A 24,900-nucleotide genomic window follows, 5' to 3' on the forward strand; every position below is an offset into this window, starting at 1 on the left:
TAGCTCATAGTTAGCTAGTCACTGTCATGTCCACCTCCTAAAATATACCAATAGCTCATAGTTAGCTAGTCACTGTCATGTCCACCTCCTAAAATATACCAATAGCTCATAGTTAGCTAGTCACTGTCATGTCCACATCCTAAAATATACCAATAGCTCATAGTTAGCTAGTCACTGTCATGTCCACCTCCTAAAATATACCAATAGCTCATAGTTAGCTAGTCACTGTCATGTCCACCTCCTAAAATATACCAATAGCTCATAGTTAGCTAGTCACTGTCATGTCCACATCCTAAAATATACCAATAGCTCATAGTTAGCTAGTCACTGTCATGTCCACATCCTAAAATATACCAATAGCTCATAGTTAGCTAGTCACTGTCATGTCCACCTCCTAAAATATACCAATAGCTCATAGTTAGCTAGTCACTGTCATGTCCACCTCCGTTGCTGAACGAAGCATTTTACAACAGAAATCAAACAACAACAAAGGTTTTTTATTGACACATTCTATTCATCCTAGAATTCCCAAATGCAGGTGGTTTCTGAGCCAAGCCACAGTGAGGTAAATGGTCCTCAGTCGTAGGGTTATTGTGAGGTCACGACCGGCCGGAGATCGTGTTACTCTCTCTCCAGCACAAAAGAAGAGGAAGGCAGAGCTTCTCGTCAGCTTTTGTTATATCCAAGGTGGGCTAGAATTACCAACGTAATGGGATTTTTTTTTAAAGCTACTTCTGCATTTTCTGTCTGGCCAGCGGAAGTATTCTCTGAAATTGCCATTGCAATGTGACGGCAGTTTGTCCCTCAAATAGAAAAGAACGACACCTGATTTATGTGGGGTTTGAGTTAGTCTGAGTTAATACTAGTTCCTCTAACTTTGACAAATGCTTTCCCACACAAGGTAGTGTAACTCGATAGCAGTGGGGGATTAAGGTTTTGGGAGGTGATTTGGTGGTGTAGGCTGAAAGAACAAGTCTGGTGACTGACTGGGACATTTCTACACGTTTTCAGCTGGCAGAATTTCTCTTTTGGTTTTGACCCTTGACCTAAAGGACAGATTGGGTTGTGGAATGGGAGGGATATTGGACTGGTGTCATGGACAGCCAATATTTTTACACTGGCTGCACTGCATCCCAATGTTGACAAGGAGAAGGGAATTGGTTTTGGATATATGATATGACCAGTGTGGTTTTTCATGAATACTGAACAAAGCTACACATACTGAAGGCTGATGTCCATCACCTCCATCTTGAATGTGGAATTACCCCACGAACACCACAAATATTCTAGAGTTGTTGGAATGTGTTTGGTTTGTTTATGTTATTGAGAATAATATTGTGTGTTTACGGTTTAATCTTACTTCCTAACTCCAACTTTTCTGGCTTCAATTGATGAACTGGTTAGTTTTAAGGCTGTTGAGATTGCATTTTCACATTAGTAATCATTTCAATGGCTGATTTAGGAACAGGATCACCATGTTTCCTAGTGCTTTTTGCACGTTGCAAGTGACACGAACGGTGCTAATATGTTCTTGGAAGTACAAACATTCTAAGTCCCTTAAGTTGTGTGTTCTCTTAAGTAGGTGTTTATGGTAAATATGTCATTTCCCTGAGCACGTTCTTACATTGGTCAAGCTGCTCCAATCAGATTAACCGATCTACCAATCGTCATGTGTTCCAACTAAGTGTTGGGTTTCCCAGAGTTGTAAGCAGTACAGTGACACACACACACACACACACACTGTACATTTGCTTATTCCATGTGTAAATCTGTGTTTTGCTTTGCTTTATCTTGGCCAGGTTGCAGTTGTAAATGAGAACTTGTTCTCAACTGGCCTACCTGGTTAAATAAAGGTGATCTGGCCTACCTGGTTAAATAAAGGTGATCTGGCCTACCTGGTTAAATAAAGGTGATCTGGCCTACCTGGTTAAATAAAGGTGATCTGGCCTACCTGGTTAAATAAAGGTGATCTGGTCTACCTGGTTAAATAAAGGTGATCTGGCCTACCTGGTTAAATAAAGGTGATCTGGTCTACCTGGTTAAATAAAGGTGATCTGGCCTACCTGGTTAAATAAAGGTGATCTGGTCTACCTGGTTAAATAAAGGTGATCTGGCCTACCTGGTTAAATAAAGGTGATCTGGTCTACCTGGTTAAATAAAGGTGATCTGGCCTACCTGGTTAAATAAAGGTGATCTGGCCACCTGGTTAAATAAAGGTGATCTGGTCTACCTGGTTAAATAAAGGTGATCTGGCCTACCTGGTGAAATAAAGGTGAAATACATAAAAAACACAGGGCCCTTTTTAGAAGTGTGACTAAAATGAATGTAGACTAAATGACTTGTTAAATGATTACCATGTACCACAGTCATTGGCAGCGAGTTTCCGCACGTGAAATGTCTTTGATAGAGGGCTGCTTTGTGAGAGCGGGTTGGTTCCCTCTAAGCTCTGTTTGGGGCAAATCAGATCTATATGGATCATGGAAATGTGCTTACATAAAGTGGTATAAACACACTTAGAACCCAAACAAGTCCTGTTGGAAAACTTTTCTGCCCCCTGCTTTCAATGCTAGCCCAGCTTCTTTTCACACGCAATCCCTGGGCCCACATTCACAAAGCATCTTAGAGTAGGAGTACTGATCTAGGATCAGACCCCCCCCCCTGTCCATATAGTCTCATTATAATCTAAAGGAAGCTAAACTGATCCTAGATCAGCACTCCTACTCTAATATGCTTTGTTATGAGATTCTCTTCTACTCGCCATTTGTTATCTGAAGTGACCAGCTATGCCCACTGTCCAACGCTATCTCCCATCAGTAGCTGAGGCTTGAGGTGAGGCAGGGTGTAAGGAGGGGTGTAAATAAGCTGTGGGGGTTTGTCCATTGTGGGGGGATATTAGTAACCCTCTTAGGCAAAGCCAGTCTCTGGGCCTGACCCCGAGGGCTCATTTGAAGTGCTTAGCGCTCGTTTGGGGCTTTGTCGCACCCCTCGCCCCATTGGCAGTGTCGACCCCAGCCCAGCCAGCCCCTGTGGCTGTGGAGCAGCACCGAGCCACGGACCTTTACCCTTGCGTGCCACGGGGGAGTGGACACCCACGTCACACACACACGCACTATATTCACACACACACTATACACACATACCCTAGCTAACACACAGTCGCATACATACACCAGCTAGCACACATACACACATTCTCTATCTAACACACACACACACACACACACACACACACACACACACACACACAGAGAGAGAGTCCCCCGTTCCCCAACTCAGCCAATGGTCTTATTTCCCTCTGTCCACTCCCACCCCCCTCCCTCTGTTCCATTCTCTTTCTCCACCCCCTGAGGGTTGCCAGGCAACAGGAAAATACTTCACACACAACCTCACACATGCCCTATGTCTGAGAGGGCTTTCTGGATCATCATGGAGTGTGGCAGTCATAAACGGGCTCAGAGAGAGTCGGTCTGGTCTGGTCTGGTCTGTCTGTCTGTCTCATCCAATGGCCAACATATCACCACTTCTCTTAATGGGAAGTTATATCACAGCTGTGAGTTATATGAAACACTGTGTGTAACTGCACTGCAATTCCACTGTCAATCTATACCACTACTGTATATAATACATACCACCTCTGTATATAATACATACCAATACTGTATATAATACATACCAATGGGTATCAGCAATGTCTTTGTCACTGCCATGTGAATGCATGGATTTAGGGTCACTTCAACTTTTGATCAAGGAAGGTTTGTCACCTCTCTGATAGTCTGAGATGTCTTCTCAGACCTGCTGTCACAGAGGCCCCAGGGAGGACTGTTGGTACCTCTGCCTCTCCCCCTCTTGTCGCCATCGATTGCTCTGGTCTGCCCCTGAACTCAAACGTTAGGGGAGCTGAGCAGCTCTTCTGGATTGGTTTGACCTTCCTCTTCGCACATGCTCAGTGGGGGTCTGCGATCCCTGAGCCAAACACACACACACACACACACAGTACACACACACACACACACCAGGCAGGTAGCGAGGTCTGTAGGTGTCTGACAGCCAGACAACGGTGTGATGTGTTTTCTGTCCTCACCCACTGAGGAACGATGTATATGTCATTGATTGTCTCTCGACACAGTTTCCGCTGCTGTGCACTTAGCAGGGCTGACTCCTGGCCTGATCAATGCATTGTTTTTCTTTTTCAATCACACTCCACTGAGCTGGAGACACCAAAGGTCACACAGGCAAAGTTTTGTCAGGGGTGGAGGGGGCATATGGAAGCCCTGTAGCATGATGTGGGTGTGTTGTAGGAATGTGCTTTTTATTTCCCACTGAAAAGAAAAGACAGTTCATCACTGATGTTTTTGACAACCTGTCATCTATCATGGTTGTGCTGTGATGCTTAGACAAATCCAGCTAACTTCATCTAGTCTGTATCAAATGACCTGAATCACCAGGGGTTATGACCTTCACCCATTCCTGTAGACACTACCGGTAGGCATTGTCTGTCCTTACCCTCTCTCACCATTCCTGTAGGCACCTCCGGTAGGCATCGTCTGTCCTTTCCCTCTCTCACCATTCCTGTAGACACTACCGGTAGGCATCGTCTGTCCTTACCCTCTCTCACCATTCCTGTAGGCACCTCCGGTAGGCATCGTCTGTCCTTTCCCTCTCTCACCATTCCTGTAGACACTACCGGTAGGCATCGTCTGTCCTTACCCTCTCTCACCATTCCTGTAGGCACTACCGGTAGGCATCGTCTGTCCTTACCCTCTCTCACCATTCCTGTAGGCACCTCCGGTAGGCATCGTCTGTCCTTTCCCTCTCTCACCATTCCTGTAGACACTACCGGTAGGCATCGTCTGTCCTTACCCTCTCTCACCATTCCTGTAGGCACTACCGGTAGGCATCGTCTGTCCTTACCCTCTCTCACCATTCCTGTAGGCACCTCCGGTCATCGTCTGTCCTTACCCTCTCTCACCATTCCTGTAGACACTACCGGTAGGCATCGTCTGTCCTTACCCTCTCTCACCATTCCTGTAGACACTACCGGTAGGCATCGTCTGTCCTTACCCTCTCTCACCATTCCTGTAGGCACTACCGGTAGGCATCGTCTGTCCTTACCCTCTCTCACCAGTCCTGTAGGCACTACCGGTAGTAATCGTCTGTCCTTACCCTCTCTCACCATTCCTGTAGACACTACCGGTAGGCATCGTCTGTCCTTACCCTCTCTCACCATTCCTGTAGGCACTACCGGTAGGCATCGTCTGTCCTTACCCTCTCTCACCATTCCTGTAGACACTACCGGTAGGCATCGTCTGTCCTTACCCTCTCTCACCATTCCTGTAGGCACTACTGGTAGGCATCGTCTGTCCTTTACCCTCTCTCACCATTCCTGTAGGCACTACCGGTAGGCATCGTCTGTCCTTTACCCTCTCTCACCATTCCTGTAGACACTACCGGTAGGCATCGTCTGTCCTTACCTTCTCTCACCATTCCTGTAGACACTACCGGTAGGCATCGTCTGTCCTTACCCTCTCTCACCATTCCTGTAGACACTACCGGTAGGCATCGTCTGTCCTTACCCTCTCTCACCATTCCTGTAGACACTACCGGTAGGCATCGTCTGTCCTTACCTTCTCTCACCATTCCTGTAGGCACCTCCGGTAGGCATCGTCTGTCCTTACCCTCTCTCACCATTCCTGTAGACACTACCGGTAGGCATCGTCTGTCCTTACCCTCTCTCACCATTCCTGTAGACACTACCGGTAGGCATCGTCTGTCCTTACCCTCTCTCACCATTCCTGTAGACACTACCGGTAGGCATCGTCTGTCCTTACCCTCTCTCACCATTCCTGTAGGCACCTCCGGTAGGCATCGTCTGTCCTTACCCTCTCTCACCATTCCTGTAGACACTACCGGTAGGCATCGTCTGTCCTTACCCTCTCTCACCATTCCTGTAGGCACTACCGGTAGGCATCGTCTGTCCTTACCCTCTCTCACCATTCCTGTAGACACTACCGGTAGGCATCGTCTGTCCTTACCCTCTCTCACCATTCCTGTAGGCACCTCCGGTAGGCATCGTCTGTCCTTACCCTCTCTCACCATTCCTGTAGACACTACCGGTAGGCATCGTCTGTCCTTACCCTCTCTCACCATTCCTGTAGGCACTACCGGTAGGCATCGTCTGTCCTTACCCTCTCTCACCATTCCTGTAGACACTACCGGTAGGCATCGTCTGTCCTTACCCTCTCTCACCATTCCTGTAGACACTACCAGTAGGCATCGTCTGTCCTTACCCTCTGTCACCTTAGGTTAAGCATGGTCTTAACAACATCCTCTCTAGACTTTAGCATCTCCAGATGAACCTCTTGCTCCTCATCTATATTCTCCAGGCTTTACCTGCCCATAGATCACCTCTGGGCTCTGATTCCTCCTGTTTCCTGCTGCTGCCTGTCAGACACGTAGGTCATTGGTATGGTGTATCTTTATGGTCTGACATACTTCACCCTGACAACACAGGGGAGACATGTTCACTGGACAGGAGAGGTTTCAGTTGTCCATGTGACAGACTGACTGCTGACCTAGGAGCTGCTGGAGGGGCTTGAGAATCCCTTTAAATCCAATTTAATTCAAAACTGCATTTGGGAGACCTCAATACCCTTTACAATAGACATTTAGAAAGGAAATAAAATATTTCAGTACAAACTTTGTTGAATGCAACGGCAATGGTACCAGCTTGTTAGAAGTTCTATTAAAATGAGCCATATCAGATCAACTGTAAAGCCCCAATCTAGAAGCCATGATAATGCTGTAGCCAAGTGGAATGTGCAGGTCCACCCCCAGAGGCTTTGTGGAGTGGGACATCATCTCCTCATGTAGGGATGCTGTTATCCCTGTACCCAAACACATAGTCATTAGAGGACAGATGAGGATCTCTGGGAGGAGAGGGGCTCTCCTTAAGCTGCGTGGCTGGAGGGGGTGAGGGTCGGGCAGGCACAGGGGGTTAAGAGAGGTGGGTGAAGGTGTGGACCACTGGGTTTCGGATGTCTAGTAGATTCCACCTGAGGTAAATTATAAGGGTTTAGGTTCTACTGGGCAGAGCAGAACACTGCCATCCCACACATTTCCTCACCATACAGTACACACACTCATTTCCCCAATACACATCAACTCTGATAACACACACACACAATCTTAATTTAGAGAGATCCTCGCTTACAGCCCAGAGATACTCAGAAGCAGCCTCTGTCCGTAAACACTCCACCCCACATACACACACTGGGCCGACTCATCGCCTCCACTGGGCCGACTCATCGCCTCCACTGGGCCGACTCATCGTCTCCACTGGGCCGACTCATCGTCTCCACTGGGCCGACTCATCGTCTCCACTGGGCCGACTCATCGCCTCCACTGGGCCGACTCATCGCCTCCACTGGGCCGACTCATCGCCTCCACTGGGCCGACTCATCGTCTCCACTGGGCCGACTCATCGCCTCCACTGGGCCGACTCATGGGCGTCTCCACTGGGCCGACTCATCGTCTCCACTGGGCCGACTCATCGTCTCCACTGGGCCGACTCATCGCGTCTCCACTGGGCCGACTCATCGCTCCACTGGGCCGACTCATCGCTCCACTGGGCCGACTCTCGCCTCCACTGGGCCGACTCATCGTCTCCACTGGGCCGACTCATCGCCTCCACTGGGCCGACTGGGCCGACTCATCGCCTCCACTGGGCCGACTCATCGCTCCACTGGGCCGACTCATCGCCTCCACTGGGCCGACTCATCGCTCCACTGGGCCGACTCATCGCCTCCACTGGGCCGACTCATCGCCTCCACTGGGCCGACTCATCGTCTCCACTGGGCCGACTCATCGCCTCCACTGGGCCGACTCATCGTCTCCACTGGGCCGACTCATCGCCTCCACTGGGCCGACTCATCGCCTCCACTGGGCCGACTCATCGCCTCCACTGGGCCGACTCATCGCCTCCACTGGGCCGACTCATCGCCTCCACTGGGCCGACTCATCGCCTCCTGAAGTGCCGTTAACGGTTTCCTCCACACTGGCCGACCAGGGCAGCCCCTCTTAGCCTGTTGAGTTGTTAGCGTTGAGGCTTTACGTCAGTCGGCCACATTAGCCTAGCGTCTTTGTGTTGTTATGACCCTCCGAGAGGACCAGAGCAGCCCCTCTTAGCCTGTTGAGTTGTTAGCGTGTTAGCGTTGAGGCTTTACGTCAGTAGGCCACATTAGTAGAACCTAAACCCCTATAATTTACCTCAGGTGGAATCTACTAGACATCCGAAACCCAGTGGTCCACACCTCCACCCACCTCTCTTAACCCCCTGTGCCTGCCCGACCCATCGCCTCCACTGGGCTGACTCATCGCCTCCACTGGGCCGACTCATCGCCTCCACTGGGCTGACTCATCGCCTCCTGAAGTGCCGTTAACGGCCACTCTTATGACCCCTCGGGAGGACCAGGGCAGCCCCTCTTAGCATCTTGAGTTGTTAGCGTGTTAGCGTTGAGGCTTTACGTCAGTAGGCCACATTAGCCTAGCGTCTTTGTGTTGTTATGACCCTCCGAGAGGACCAGGGCAGCCCCTCTTAGCCTGTTGAGTTGTTAGCGTTGCTTTACGTCAGTAGCCTAGTGTCTTTGTGTTGTTATGTTGGCACAGAGCAGCTCCAGAGATTAGTCCTGCTGGGGAACAAGTTACTCTTGCTGCTAAAGAGCTTGATTCTAATGACTCCGGTATTAGCCCTAGTCAAGTGTGTTACACACTCACACACACACTCTCCACACAAATTCTCAAACTCGTACAATCCCACGCATACACATTACTCTATGCACACCTTGACAAAGCACACACACACACACCATGTCCCCTCTGAGCTGTCACAGAGCTAAATCTCTCTGAGGTATTTAGCGACACGCTAGCAGGTTTCCTCCACACTGGCCGTGCTGAGAAGAAGGGAGTCCTAAAGCAGCTGAAACCACTTACACCAGAGCTCTCAACCCTGTTCCTGGAGAGATACCCTCCTGGAGCTTTTCTCTCCAACCAGCTAGTTATTAGAATCAGGTGTGCTAGATTAGGTTTGTAGAAACAACCTGCAGGACGGTAGCTCTCCAGGAACAGCGTTAGAGAGCTCTGATTTACACCCAACATGGGCTCTCTGTGACCACAACATCACTGGAGTGGAGAGTGCCACTGTTTATGTTGATGTGTTTCTGTCAACAAATTAAATAATGTCTCTCCCTCTTTTTTCCCCCTCTATCTCCCTTCTCACTTTTTTGCTCTCTCTCTCTCCCCTTTCCTCTTTCTCTCCCCCCTCCCCCGCACACTCTCTATCTCCCCTTTCCTCTTTCTCTCCCCCTCTCTCTCTCTCTCACCCACTCTCTCTCGCTCTCTCTTCTCTCTCTCTCTCTCACTCTCTGTTGTGCTCTTTCCCCTCTCTCCCCTCTCTCTCTTTCTCTCTCTGTGTTCAGAGACTACATCTGCCTCCAGACCTGTCAGAGACAGTGAGTCGTGTGAGCCGGGGAGAGCTGACAGGGACAGCCATGGTGGGCTCCTCAGGCTGTGGCTCCGGCTCCACTGGCAACAGACATCTGGACTTCTAGAACCCTCTCACCATTATCACCGCTGGCAGCAAACATCTGGACTTCTAGAACCCTCTCAATATTATCACCGCTGGCAACAAACACCTGGACTTCTAGAACCCCCCCTCACCATTATCACCGCTGGCAACACACACCTGGATTTCCAGAACCCCCTCACCATTATCACCGCTGGCAACACACACCTGGACTTCTAGAACCCCTCTCACCATTATCACCGCTGGCAACAAACATCTGGATTTGCAGAACCCCCTCACCATTATCACCGCTGGCAACAAACATCTGGACTTCTAGACCCCCCTCACCATTATCACCGCTGGCAGCAAACATCTGGACTTCTAGAACCCCCTCACCATTATCACCGCTGGCAGCAAACACCTGGACTTCTAGAACCCCCTCACCATTATCACCGCTGGCAAGAAACACCTGGACTTCTAGAACCCCCCTCACCATTATCACCACTGGCAACAAACACCTGGACTTCTAGAACCCCCCTCACCATTATCACCGCTGGCAACAAACACCTGGACTTCTAGAACCCCCTCACCATTATCACCGCTGGCAACAAACACCTGGACTTCTAGAACCCCCTCACCACATTGTCAACTGTTTCCCTGCCAACCGTTTTCACCCGCCAATCTTTCCCTTCAACTGTCCAAGTGGCCTAGCAGCTCCTTCCTTTACTAGGACACTTTGACATTTGATATTTTAGTAAATGCTATTGTCTAGCGCGACTTACAGTAGGTGTATTGAAGTAAGGAGGCAGCGACACGCCATCCAAGCCCCTCTATGTAACTCTGTCATCTTGTTGTGACTGGGCCTGTCTCAGGGAGAGAGAGAGAGAGAGAGAGAGAGAGAGAGAGAGAAGGTGGGGGGATCATTTCAACGGGATATCTGTAATGAAACACAAGATACACCTTTCTGCTATTTCATCATCCTGCTGTTTCACCATCCTGCTATTTCACCATCCTGCTATTTCACCATCCTGCTATTTCACCATCCTGCTATTTCATCATCCTGCTGTTTCACCATCCTGCTATTTCACCATCCTGCTATTTCACCATCCTGCTATTTCACCATTCAATCAAAGGCATCTTGAAAATATGTTTTTTGATAAGTTGAATAAATGTGTATAAATCCATATCTCCATGTTTCATAGCCTGTTTTCTAGCTTATTTAGACCTTTGGAGGTTTCTATCGTAACACCCATATTCTCCACAGATCTTTTCTGTCCGGCTTGTTCCCTAGTAATGGTTGAGGTGAGCATTTGGATAGGGGAAGCTGATCCTAGATCTGTAGTTAGGGGCAACCAGGAGTAAAGGGTTGGATGTGGGCGCAGGCTTCACAGCTCATCAGATCTGTTATCTGGATGGGCGGCTCTGCTATGACAAGACCAAAACAACAAATGAGGTCAGATGGTGACATGGAGAAAGACTGAATATACAGCATGTAAAATAAAACATGTCCCTGTGTGTGTGTGTGTGTGTGTTCACATTTACTGGTGTATGGTCACTAGGTCATTCTTTAAAGATCAAGCTATGACTTCATACAAGGTGGTCAGAGATTTGTGACGCAATAAATCTGATGTATGGCCTCTGGAGTGTTTGGTAAAAGAGATGTTGTAGATGTGAAGTGTTTTGAAAGGCTATCGATAGCAGCAATGGAACCCGGAGGCCTTCTATTGCAAGTCATCTGAAATATTAAACTAAGCTTGTTGTTTGGGTCTGTCTATAACATGCACACATGTTGTCCCAGCTCATATTTCAGTTGACACAACCTTATTTGACTCCAGGGGAACTTGTATTGGTAATGTAGAAATGGTGAGCCCTGCATTATGCATCCTAGGGGTTACATAAATCTCATTATGGAAGGGGGAGAGGCTGATTCGTCTGGCTCTGCATGCATACATTTACTTTAATGCACGCAACTATAGTTCTCTGTGTGAAGTAACTACAGTGTCTCAATCTAGGTGCCCTACTTAAGTCACATGACTGTGTTCCTGTACTGTAATCCTGGGGTGAGACTAACTACTTTAAAATGAATACAACCAAATGGAAAGTGTGGGAATGATCATGGACCTACATTCACACAGATTCTTGATTGTGTCCAGCTCACTAATAATCCCCCAAATGAAAGCTAGACAGTCAGGCAGCATCAAGCATTTAAGAAAAAGATGGATAGAGGAATATTTATGTGCCAATTTTGACAGCGAGGAAATATAACACATATTCACTGTGGACCTCTGGACCTTGTGGACGACCACATGGGAAATGTATCACATATTCACTGTGGACCTCTGGACCTTGTGGACGACCACATGGGAAATATATCACATATTCACTGTGGACCTCTGGACCTTGTGGATGACCACATGGGAAATATATCACATATTCACTGTGGACCTCTGGACCTTTGGACGACCACATGGGAAACCAGATCACCTTTATTTAACCAGGTAGGCCAGATCACCTTTATTTAACCAGGTAGACCAGATCACCTTTATTTAACCAGGTAGGCCAGATCACCTTTATTTAACCAGGTAGGCCAGATCACCTTTATTTAACCAGGTAGACCAGATCACCTTTATTTAACCAGGTAGGCCAGATCACCTTTATTTAACCAGGTAGACCAGATCACCTTTATTTAACCAGGTCACCTTTATTTAACCAGGTAGGCCAGATCACCTTTATTTAACCAGGTAGACCAGATCACCTTTATTTAACCAGGTAGGCCAGATCACCTTTATTTAACCAGGTAGGCCAGATCACCTTTATTTAACCAGGTAGGCTAGTTGAGAACAAGTTCTCATTTACAACTGCGACCTCACCAAGATAAAGCAAAGCAGTTCGACACAAACAACACAGAGTTACACATGAGATAAACAAACATACAATCAATAATACAGTAGAAAAATCTATGTGAAGTGTGTGCAAATGTAGTAAGATTAGGGAGGTAAGGCAATAAATAGGCCATAGAAGCAAAATATAAGGTGTTGTGAAATATGTGAAATGAAATATAAGTATAACGTGATCTAAATTGCCTTAAAATCGTAAGAAATGTAAGCTGACGTGTAGTGTAATGTTACCTAGTATCTCCTATCTGGGTGGAGTTCTAATGAACACATATATAGGCTTGTGTTGTGTTGTCCATTTCAGGTCGTCCAACCTTTCTCTTTGTTCACACAGTATCTTTCTCAAACAGGTCAAGTTGTGATTCATGCATCACCTCCTTGGATCCCCCTCCTCCTCCCTGTCGTCTTATTGGTCGAGACAGCTTTTCTTTTCTCTTTCTCACTTCAGTGTGTTCAACATGTCAACATGGTGTGTCCCCTCCTCGTCTGTCCTCTAGTCGACTACAACAAGTGTTGTTGACACGGTCCCTCTTCAGTTCCTTCTCTGTTGACTTTACAGGGTAACTTTGGAGGCTCATAGGGGGTTCAATTATATGGTGCTGCAGTATATACAGGAGGCTCATAGGGGGTTCAATTATATGGTGCTGCAGTATATACAGGAGGCTCATAGGGGGTTCAATTATATGGTGCTGCAGTATATACAGGAGGCTCATAGGGGGTTCAATTATATGGTGCTGCAGGATATACAGGAGGCTCATAGGGGGTTCAATTATATGGTGCTGCAGTATATACAGGAGGCTCATAGGGGTTCAATTATATGGTGCTGCAGTATATACAGGAGGCTCATAGGGGGTTCAATTATATGGTGCTGCAGTATATACAGGAGGCTCATAGGGGGTTCAATTATATGGTGCTGCAGTATATACAGGAGGCTCATAGGGGGTTCAATTATATGGTGCTGCAGTATATACAGGAGGCTCATAGGGGTTCAATTATATGGTGCTGCAGTATATACAGGAGGCTCATAGGGGGTTCAATTATATGGTGCTGCAGTATATACAGGAGGCTCATAGAGGGTTCAATTATATGGTGCTGCAGTATATACAGGAGGCTCATAGGGGGTTCAATTATATGGTGCTGCAGTATATACAGGAGGCTCATAGGGGGTTCAATTATATGGTGCTGCAGTATATACAGGAGGCTCATAGGGGGTTAAATTAAATAGTGCTAATGGACATGCAGGAGGCTCATAGGGGGTTAAATGAAATAGTGCTAATGAGAATGCATATGCTAGGTGCTCATGAATTAGATATTCATATGATGTTCCTATATTCGATAGTGATGGGAAAACAATGGAGTGCTTTTATCATAGAATACTGTACAGAACACACTGCAGAGACGTCCGGCTTTCAGAGAGAGAGAGAGAGAGAGTCCTTAAGTCTGAGTGGTACTGCTCCATTGAAAGTGACTGATCCGGTTGACACCTCTGAATGGGTGAGAGTCTGCTTATGTTCGCTGTTGTGTGTGTGCGGACCAACTCCCTACAAACAAGCCACGATCGTTGTGTCACTGCTCAAACATAGATGGACCAAAGATGGCAGAGAAAAATGTACATTTTATCACTTCTATCAGAACAAGAATTTTGCTATTCCCGCAATAACATCTGCTAAATATGTGTATGTGGCCAATAACATTTTATTTTATTTGATATTTTATTTGACTTGGCCCTGTTTGAATGGTGACTCACGCTCTTACATGGACCATGTGGCTGTTTATAATTGATGCTTTTTTTCTTTTTGCATGTTATTGTACCTGTATCGCTCAATCCTCATCCCTCTTGTCTGCTCTCTCTCTCTCTCTCGCCTGTAAATATGGATGTTTTTCTCTCTGTCAATGCAGCTGTCTAAAGTGTTCTGTCTCCCTCCTTTCTCACGACATCCCTGCTCCAGCCTGGTGTTGAAGAGTGTTGTAATAGTTTGCATAAAGAACTGAACAATGGTTTGAATAGAGAGACCGTCTCCCCTTCCCCCAAAAAACTATTTTATTAACATTACCTTCATTTGCTTCTATTGGTCTTCAACAAGAGTTTGTTCTGAAATCACTGATGTGGTGTGTAATGTACAGATCTGCAGCAGGTAGCCTAGCGGTTAGAGCGATAGGCCAGTAACCGAAAGGTTGTTAGTTCGAATACCTGAGCCGACAAGGTGAAAAATCTGTCGATGTGCCCTTGAGCAAGGCACTTAATCCTAATTTGCTCCAAGGGCACCATACAACTATGGGTGACCGTGTAAAACGGCACATTTCACTGCACCTACAGAGTGTAAGTGACAATAAAAACAGTGTTTTATTTTCTTTAACAGTTTCTCACAGCAGGGGAATAATCCTGCAGTAACAGGAAATGTGAATTATTGTGTGGATTATAATTAATGGACATTTTTGTAGGGATTGATACATTTTTCGTAAGGGAAAATAAAGTCTGACTTTTTACAGTGGAAATTACAAACTTGAAAAGCCTTTTAAAACTTGAATACACAAGTTTAATTTCCTGTGACAAATAGAACACCTGCATGTCCTGTTAGTGTTAGAGCAAACACAACCCAACAATAACTCCCAGGTGATACCTGACCTAGCTCTCTCCAGGTCCCCCTCCCCCTCCAGCTATTCCCATCCCTCTCAACACACAGACACACACAACCCCCTGCTGTGGCAGCAAGTGAAGCAAAATAACTCATTCTGCCACACAATCTCTCCTCTGCCTCACTCTGAGTATTCCTAGTTTTCCTCCCTCTCCTCCTCTCTGTATCCCTCCTTTTCCCTACCATTGTTGCAACTCTATCAAAAGAAGGGGTGTTGAATTGAGTGACCTTTTCCATTGTTGCGTGTTGTTAAACTGTGTGGTCTGTGTGTAGCCGGTGAGGGCCATGCATCACATCGGATATGGCTGGGCTGTTTGGAAGACATGTCAGGTTGGAACTGGCCCCACTTTGGTTTGTTTGTATGGAAATTCTCTATCAACTCATTTGTAGTTGAGTGGTACAACAAATACGCTTTGTACCATTCAAAATGGGCTGTGGTAATATGTTGTGTAGCTATTCTCACCCGGTGCATCGTTTTTCATGTTGGCTAAAGAATTAATAACACGAAAAAAGCTTTCACTATATTTACTGTACAAAATTGTTTTTTTTATAGTTTTCACAAAATACATTTAGAAAGCTCCATTTTAAATCAAATTAAATTTAAATATTTAAGAGACAGTTTAGACGTTTCTTCTCAAAAGCATTTCTCAGATGTAGACCCTGTATACGTGTCCACGTTCTATGTACACATATTTGAAAAACAACGCAGAACTCAAAAAAGCATGACAGACGACGCTAGAAAACGCCACACGTCTTCAATTATAAATAAGGACTGCTCGATTAGTCCACAGTCACCTATGGTCTTCAATTATAAATAAGGACTGCTCGATTAGTCCGCAGTCACCCATGGTCTTCAATTATAAATAAGGACTGCTCGATTAGTCCACAGTCACCCATGGTCTTCAATTATAAATAAGGACTGCTCGATTAGTCCGCAGTCACCCATGGTCTTCAATTATAAATAAGGACTGCTCGATTAGTCCACAGTCACCCATGGTCTTCAATTATAAATAAGGACTGCTCGATTAGTCCGCAGTCACCCATGGTCTTCAATTATAAATAAGGACTGCTCGTTTAGTCCGCAGTCACCCATGGTCTTCAATTATAAATAAGGACTGCTCGATTAGTCCGCAGTCACCCATGGTCTTCAATTATAAATAAGGACTGCTCGATTAGTCCGCAGTCACCCATGGTCTTCAATTATAAATAAGGACTGCTCGATTAGTCCGCAGTCACCCATGGTCTTCAATTATAAATAAGGACTGCTCGATTAGTCCGCAGTCACCCATGGTCTTCAATTATAAATAAGGACTGCTCGTTTAGTCCGCAGTCACCCATGGTCTTCAATTATAAATAAGGACTGCTCGATTAGTCCGCAGTCACCCATGGTCTTCAATTATAAATAAGGACTGCTCGATTAGTCCGCAGTCACCCATGGTCTTCAATTATAAATAAGGTCTGCTCGATTAGTCCGCAGTCACCCATGGTCTTCAATTATAAATAAGGACTGCTCGATTAGTCCGCAGTCACCCATGGTCTTCAATTATAAATAAGGACTGCTCGATTAGTCCGCAGTCACCCATGGTCTTCAATTATAAATAAGGACTGCTCGATTAGTCCGCAGTCACCCATGGTCTTCAATTATAAATAAGGACTGCTCGATTAGTCCGCAGTCACCCATGGTCTTCAATTATAAATAAGGACTGCTCGATTAGTCCGCAGTCACCCATGGTCTTCAATTATAAATAAGGACTGCTCGATTAGTCCGCAGTCACCCATGGTCTTCAATTATAAATAAGGACTGCTCGATTAGTCCGCAGTCACCCATGGTCTTCAATTATAAATAAGGACTGCTCGATTAGTCCGCAGTCACCCATGGTCTTCAATTATAAATAAGGACTGCTCGATTAGTCCGCAGTCACCCATGGTCTTCAATTATAAATAAGGACTGCTCGATTAGTCCGCAGTCACCCATGGTCTTCAATTATAAATAAGGACTGCTCGATTAGTCCGCAGTCAAACATACTCTAGGTCACTGTAATAGAACATCAAATGTTTACAAAATGATGCAACACAAGACTAATATCTTCAACAACAAAAAACATTGTGTAATAGATGAAATACAAAGGCTTTGGTCTGTTTTTACAATCAACAACGATTAAATCTGATATGTACTTGTAAACAACTGCCAAACACTTATGTTTCAAACTTTGTCAAGCATGTTTAATCATAATTATAGGAATGGAATCTTTCTAGTTGCACAAAATTATTTGACAATAGGACACTATAATACAACTATACCTAAGAGACTAATTGTACCTGACCTAAAGAAATGTATTTTTATGATGCATGAAAATGTGTAGAAAACATTTATAGAATATTCTTGGGGAGATAAAAATGTAAATGTACTTTTATTGGAGAAATCTTTTGATTTCTAGGGAAGACATACTTACAATTTGACATGAACAAATTGGATTATATCGAAGACACAGTCTACCATTTAGCGATTCAACTGTTTTACTCCACAGCTCCTCTGCATCTATAGCTCTTCACTTGGACCGTTAATCAATCCATCCACCACAGCAGAAGTCCATGAACAAGTCTTGAACCTAGAATCAATCCATCCACCACAGCAGAAGTCCATGAACAAGTCTTGAACCTAGAATCAATCCATCCACCACAGCAGAAGTCCATGAACAAGTCTTGAATGTCCCACTGTCCTTGCAAACTGTTAGTGGTGGTTGTCTGTACAATTCCTGTGATAATGTGGTTGTCTGTGACCACAGTGAAATATCCAGGCCTATACAGTTTGTGTGATATTGCAGGAGTCAAAGACCCAAGGCTGAGGTGGGTGGATTGACTGGAGGTCCTCCTCTGCTGACGGCCATTTTGAAGGAGTATGACCAATAAATAGGTTTAATAAACACACTGAGTCTATTCCCCACAGCTCTCCTCTCGGTGATATGCAACAGTTTCGTATGAGTCCACAGACCGTGCAAAGTCTGGTAGAAAGTCTCCATGTAAGCAGATAAAAAAATAGTCATGGCAGAAATCTCTTGGGTTCTCCTTTACCTCAAAAACAAACACAAGACCAACATGGTTTTCTAGCAGTCCATCTATCAGTACTTGATCTGGGTTTTTCATCATAACATACACACGGTCATATACAAACACAAGAGACAGACAGAAAAAAAGAAACAATTACTTGAAAAGTGAGAAAAAAAATGAAGTTTTTGTTCCATGAAAATGTTAAACACCGGGCACTTTACAGAGGTCCACGTTTTGTCTTCTTCTTCCCCCTCTCTTCCCATCGTTGTTCTCCCCAGTCCTCATATGTGCCAAGACTACAGAACAACAACACACGGTCCCAGTGGAAACAACCACACCCTGTAGTCCTAGGGCACTCCCAGAGTCTCTCTCTCCTCCACTTCTCTCCATGTGTGTGTGAGCTCCCAGCAGAGGGTGGTGGGTGAACAGTTACAGGGAGAAGTAGCTCTTCTCTCTATTGTAGTCTTGACCAGTACTGAGACATGTCAGGCTCGCCGCCTGGGACTTGGACAGGGACAGACACTCCAGGAGAGATGAGTCCTGAGGAGAGAGGGAAGAGAGACACATATCAGTCCAAACGGCCCAGTGTCTCTGTACTGTACTGTGTTTCGTAAGGGAGAGCTTGAGTTCAGTCCAAATGGCCCAGTGTCTCTGTACTGTACTGTGTTTGGTAAGGGAGAGCTTGAGTTCAGTCCAAATGGCCCAGTGTCTCTGTACTGTACTGTGTTTGGTAAGGAGAGCTTGAGTTCAAAATTTCTTTAGCCCGAGAAATGACCGTCATGTTGAGAGACTAACCATTATGCAAAATAGGACATTGAGAGGTAAGTGCCGTAGCACATAGCATGCATCCGAGTTGATGAATGCTTTAGCACAGAGCCCACAGCCATAGACGATAGGTCATTAGAAAGCTTAAAGGTACAATTCAGTCATTTTTATCTCAATATCAAATACTTTTCTGTGTAACAGTTAAGTAATTTACGGTGGTTGTTTTCAATTACAGTGTTCAAAAAGAAACAAAAATAGCCATTTCTCAAGCAAGAATTTTTCTAGGACTGTCTGGGACTGAAAACTAGCTGTTATTGGCAAAGAGGTTTGGAACTGTCTTTCTTATTGGTCTATTAACTCGTTTACTGGTGATGTCACCAGGCAGGACAAAACTCCATCCCACAAAAACAGGTTGAAATTTCAGACGGTCTATTCAAACAGTTCTTACACGAAAAGGACATTGTCATAATTCTCCCAATTTCACAGTATTATACCAACATAGTGTGTAAATATATATAAAACACAGTAAATCACATGTTTGACTGCACTGGGCCTTTAAGCACAGAGGACTAAGCCTTTGAGTATTCAGCGATAAGAAGTTTAGCACACAGAACAGTAGCTTTATGAATCACATTGTTTAACACTTCAGGACATCAGTAATAAGTTAGCTAGATTGATTGAGGCCTCGCAGAGAGTACAACAGAAAATGATTCAAATGAATTAGCGATTTAGCTTAGAGGAAATGTGTCAATGGTCCATTAACCCTTCATGACAATGACCAGTATATATGGCCCTCCACAGCAACGTAATGGGTTGGAACTAAAACCTCCGTCTAGAGTGGTTTAAATGACATTATGACGTTGAGCTGGAATGGAATGGGGTGCGTTCATGCACTAAGATTAGAATGTCAGGAGATGGTGTGTAACGTAGAGGTACAGTATGTGTCTGTAGTCTGATCAAAGAGAAAAAAGAAAATGGCGGATTATGGGGAAATGTAGAGCATGAATTAAGAAAGAGAATGTGTGTATGGCTATGCAGCCTCCCCTATTTAAAGGTTCGGTGGCAGATGGTTAGTTAGCTAAGAGACTAAACGTGATTTGTTCATTTTCGCTAATGGCCAAACGTGTTTCGGAAACAATGGACTTTCTGCCTACCTGTTGAGGTGGTACCAGAAGTGGTCATTGATTGGCTGTTCATATGTGCCTGCATATGAGGGGGCGTATATGTGTCGTAGCTCCGCCCATTCACAGACGGACTGGTAGGCAGCATGCAGGAATAGGTCTGGCTGGGCTATAGATAGGGAGAGAATAACGTTTATATATTAGCTTAGCCAACTATATACCCTCTTCAGCTCAGCAGTCAGTCAGTCCTTACAGCAATGCCCAGCTAGGGATGCAGGCTATTATATTCCTTTAGGCATTTAGAAATGTTTATGACTACAGTTTGATTTCTCCTCAAACTGTTTTTAGGATTAGAAGAGAACATAATCATTGTACCTACGAAGGTTGACTACAACTAGCTTGGCCATAATGGTATTTGGCTTTTGAAACACAATTGTAACTGTACTATTTGCACATTTGAGACGAGAACACAACCTAGACATTTGTTGACACAGTTAACGAAGACAGAACAGGGTCAGGGTTGGTTAGTACCTGGCTGTGGACTTACTTGCATAGGCAGGTTGTTGGCCATGGTGAAGCTGGGCATGGGAGGCAGTGCGCTGTACGTGTTGGTGAGGGCCGTGTCAGGTCTGCCCAACATAGACCCAGATGTGAAGGACACTGAGGAAGAGGAGGAGAAATGTTTGGTTCAAATCTGTTTTAGTTCATACATTCAGTGATGGCAGATAGGGAGCATAGTGTGAGTAAAGCCACGCCCTCTTTGACAGGTAGCTCAGGGGATTTAGTTTTTCATTGCTTACATGCATGATTAACCAATTGAACCATTGAAAGTAGCCTAAATCTGCAAAAATTATTTCATCAACTGTCATTTGAAGCAGATGATGAGTTATTATTCAACTCAACTTTATATCAAAGAAAAATATCCCGTATACCTATTTTAGTCTTTAATTAAGTTGTCTGGCATTGAAATGAGTGGTGGACCTACTGAAATATTCCTAATGTTGACAAGTGTCCCACTGTGGATGGATGGAATGTTATATGAGTGTGGTGCTTACCCGGTGTGGTGGGCTGAGGCATGGGCTGGTAGACGCTGGTGCTGAAGCTGCTGCTGATGGGGATGTGACTGGAGGAGTTGCTGGCCTGACGACGCTGGTTCCGGAGCTTCTCCTCCCGCCTCCACTTCGCTCTTCTGTTTGAGAACCACACCTGCACAGTACGTCAATCATACATTAGTCGCGTATGTAGGCTCTTCATGGATTCTTGTGTGTCTTTTTCGGAACCAAGCAGCAAAATGTTAATGGAATGCAGTGCAATGCATATTTCAAAATGTGTCCGCTCACCTGTATTCTGGCTTCAGGCAGATCTATTTTCGCTGCCAGTCTTTCCCTCGCGAAAACGTCAGGATAATGAGTCCTTTCAAATTCTGGAATACGATATGAAAACGTATCTTTAGTATAGGCTATGAAACATATTGTTGTAATTGAATTATGTGTAAGCTACTGGGGTGAATGTTGCTATTCGTTCAATTAGACGTTACATTAAAATATGAATATCTTGTAAATTCAAGTTGACCTTTTTCCAGTGCTTCAATCTGCTCTTGGGTGAACGACGTGCGGTTTCTCTGTAGTTTCCTCTTTAGTTGGAGTCGCATCTGCGTCTCGTCAGAATCCTCCCCATTCGAACTGATGGAGTTGGTGTTCTCTCCTGCACCGTCCTGTGGCTGGCAGCCATCTGTAAATAAATCAATAAACAAATATGAATTGGCCTGCCTACTACATCTCCAAAAAGCATGCGTTAATATATTGTTTATTTAATTGTATAGTTCTGAAAGTAAACTGCGAAAAATAACATGTCATCCTCGCAATAGCCCATATGAATTTCTATAGTTATATTATATTTACGTGTGTTCCCGTTAAAAGCAACCTGTTAGAAGAATAACGAAACGCTGTCATTGTAGGCCTAGTTGGCATAACACCGACTGAGGATGGACATTGAATGATGACGGATGAATGATCTAGCTAACATATTGATCGCTGCTTGTTTTCAGAGACATCAATAGCCATAAAAGACCGACTAGTTATTTGTAAAATATTGTGGGAAAAAGACCATTGCTCAGCAATGCTGCGTGAACTTAGATCCTTTATCACCTCTCAACAATGGCACATGTGCTCAAAGGGTTAAGAGAAATGTGACTAGATGTGGCGAACTCCTTTCAGGCCCAAACTCTCTCCCCCTTTTAGGAGCGTTGCGATGCCTCAATGGCCGTCCCCATATGGGCTTTCGTATAGCCATTGAGGTGACCACCAATACTTGAATAGAAGGAGGTGCTTTTCACAATGAAACAATGCCGTTCGGGGTAAGGGAAACCATTAAACTCTGTGCACACAGCGAGAGCTGGCTACAGCGAACTCTTCGTGGGCAGAATATCACCAGAGGAAAATGGAGCAGCTCAATCGGACGAGGTGACAAAAGGATTCTCTCTGTGCTTTGGTGAACTATTGTGCGCACGAGGATCCCGGTCAACAGAGCTTTGAGTTCAGTGTGTTAACCCTTATCCACTAGCATCATTAATCACGTCCCCCGGCCAGCTAAACGCCAGTCAAAATGTATATCTTAAATTGGAAACAAATGAGTGAGGAGAGAGCATGCAACCCCCTGTACAAGCTGAATAGGGCCTATCTCTTCGCGGCTCCTGGTTGTCCGTGGTAGGCCTATATGGGCTTCTGTTCTAGGAACAGGCTTATTGACTAATGCCTGCCTTGGTTTTGCACATCATTATCCATTCGAGAAGTTCATATGAAATGAAGCAATTAAGGGCTGCTTTTGGAGAATGTCGGTTTTTATGTGTGTGACGCTGTTTGACCAGTCGTTTCGTGAGGTGCACCTGCATACAGCAAATGTTCTGAGTTTACCAGCTTGGGTAGTCTCGGACATGACACAGTACTACCACTGGAGTCACGACAGGCTACTCTTCTCTAACATATCCATAGGCCTATTTAAACAAATGTATAGGATCGAATGTTTCCACTAGCCTGGGTAACAGTCTTTGTAGCTATCATTCCACTCTTTCCACTCCAGCCACGCTAAACATCTTTGGCATACGACACGGTACCCAGGCTAGTTTCCCCCTGGGAGATTCCATAAAACATTTGTTGTAATATTATTTGCATAACAACAGTTTAAATACGCACAAAATGACCATGACATTGCATGTTAATGTAAGCAAATGAATCATAAGGAACCTGTCATATTTGAGGTTTAAGTCGATAACATTGTGGTAGCCTAGACTAAATAGTCCATGAATTAGACATACTACCACAGACATCTAGCAAGTGCTCAATTATAGCACATAATGATAATTGCCTGGATTTGTTTTCGGTTGACATTAATGTGTTAATAGAATTATGACTATTAAAATGTCTCTTTTTAAAATATCTTAATCGTTTTGAAATAAATTCACTTGTTTCTTCATACAGCCTGTGTCCCTCCACTCAGCGCTTTGTCTTTCTTCTCGAAGGATAATCCACAAAAAGGAGTGAATTTGCGGCCTATTATCCCTCCGCCAGACCCACTGACGCTAGGTTTGGGATTTGTTTTCTTTTTAAAAAAGCCCTGGGAAATAAACTCATTCTTTGGTATCACTGTGTCTCCGGCAGTGGCACGGAGAAACAGCCGAAATAGATAACGGCACCTTTTAGCCAACAGAGACTCGATCAAAAATACTTAAGAAACAGATTAAACTGAAAGAGAAAGTGACTGGTCTAAATTCTACAGACGGGATTTAGTACTATATCAGAACGAAATGAGAGAATGAGAAAAAATAATTAATTGCCACAGAGTTTTATTCCGCCTCTCTAGATAGAGTCGTCTCCTTTCAAGCCCTGTCACACTCCTTGTAACCATTATTTTAGCCACTGTTGCGTAGCTGTTGTTTGACAGGGACCATATTTCGTTCTCCTCAGAGACCTACCCTTGCCGTATGGTTTAGACCTTATGGGCCTCCTGAAATGAACTCCTGGAAACAATTCCCAATTAAATTTGATGTAAATGCCCATGTCATTTAATTTTCAATCGAAGAAACTGAAAAGCAATATTGCATTAAGGGCCTAAAAATATTGCATTAAAATACTTTAAAAATTAGTAGTATTATTAGGCCTATTGTTATTATTATTAATAATATTGTTATTATATATTAATGTTATTAATTATATATATATATTAATTATATATTGATATTGTTATTATTAATAGCCTACTATTATTAGTATCAATAATGACATTAAATCAAACAGTGTAAACATAGTGAATAACTATGTCTAGTTCTGGAAGTAAGCCAATAGTTTATTGTACATTATTTAAAAAATACAAATAAAATAAACATGAAAAAATAATGTTTAGGTCCACATAAGACTAAAACAAAAGGCCTTTATGTTCAAAGCAAATTAAATTCTGTGCAGAAACATATCTTGATGCGTATCGAATTATAACACTGTTTCTCATACCCAGCCCTGAGCAGGTGCAATGACTTTATTTCTGTTAGGCTCTGTATTTCACAATAGTCTATTAGAGCACAAAAACACAACTACAAGATAAACATTTATCTTTATAACGTTCATGTTTTCATGGCTAATCGCTCCGCCTGTCATCCCGTGTCCAGGGGTCTCCTGTGGAACATTTCTCCATCAGTCTCCCTCAACTAGACACTCCTGCATGTCACCATAACGAGAGACGAAGCTCTCTCTAATGAGCAATTACACATAGCAGACCCGTTCCCATAACCAATCCTTGCGTGTGAAGGAAAACATTCCTTTGTACTGATATCCCGCACACGGATCCTCAGGCTTTTTTCCCTGCCAGGAGAGGAGGGAAATGCGGGT

General features: G+C 44.6%; 2 protein-coding genes across 12 annotated transcripts in view; one reads left to right on the forward strand and one right to left on the reverse strand.

Moving 5' to 3' along the window:
- elp4 (elongator acetyltransferase complex subunit 4) overlaps positions 1–10,743 on the forward strand; it is a 129,098-nt gene extending 118,355 nt beyond the window's left edge. The window contains exon 10 of the mRNA XM_065012263.1: positions 9,474–10,743. Coding sequence (XP_064868335.1) covers positions 9,474–9,605 — 132 coding nt within the window. The 3' untranslated portion in view covers positions 9,606–10,743. The remainder of the gene's footprint in view (positions 1–9,473) is intronic.
- A 6,734-nt stretch (positions 10,744–17,477) lies between these two features.
- LOC115115787 (paired box protein Pax-6) overlaps positions 17,478–24,900 on the reverse strand; it is a 39,536-nt gene continuing 32,113 nt past the window's right edge. For 10 of the 11 annotated variants that reach the window (XM_065012266.1, XM_065012274.1, XM_065012269.1 and 7 more), the window contains 6 exons: positions 21,596–21,754; positions 21,364–21,446; positions 21,079–21,229; positions 20,571–20,683; positions 20,057–20,192; positions 17,478–18,677 (listed from right to left, as the gene is read on the reverse strand). In XM_065012266.1, the coding sequence (XP_064868338.1) occupies positions 18,592–18,677; positions 20,057–20,192; positions 20,571–20,683; positions 21,079–21,229; positions 21,364–21,446; positions 21,596–21,754 (728 nt within the window). In that variant the 3' untranslated portion in view covers positions 17,478–18,591. The remainder of the gene's footprint in view (positions 18,678–20,056; positions 20,193–20,570; positions 20,684–21,078; positions 21,230–21,363; positions 21,447–21,595; positions 21,755–24,900) is intronic. The other variant, XM_065012275.1, reaches the window with a different exon arrangement.

Source organism: Oncorhynchus nerka, linkage group LG27 (genome assembly GCF_034236695.1).
Source record: "Oncorhynchus nerka isolate Pitt River linkage group LG27, Oner_Uvic_2.0, whole genome shotgun sequence".
Lineage (NCBI taxonomy): Eukaryota > Metazoa > Chordata > Actinopteri > Salmoniformes > Salmonidae > Oncorhynchus > Oncorhynchus nerka.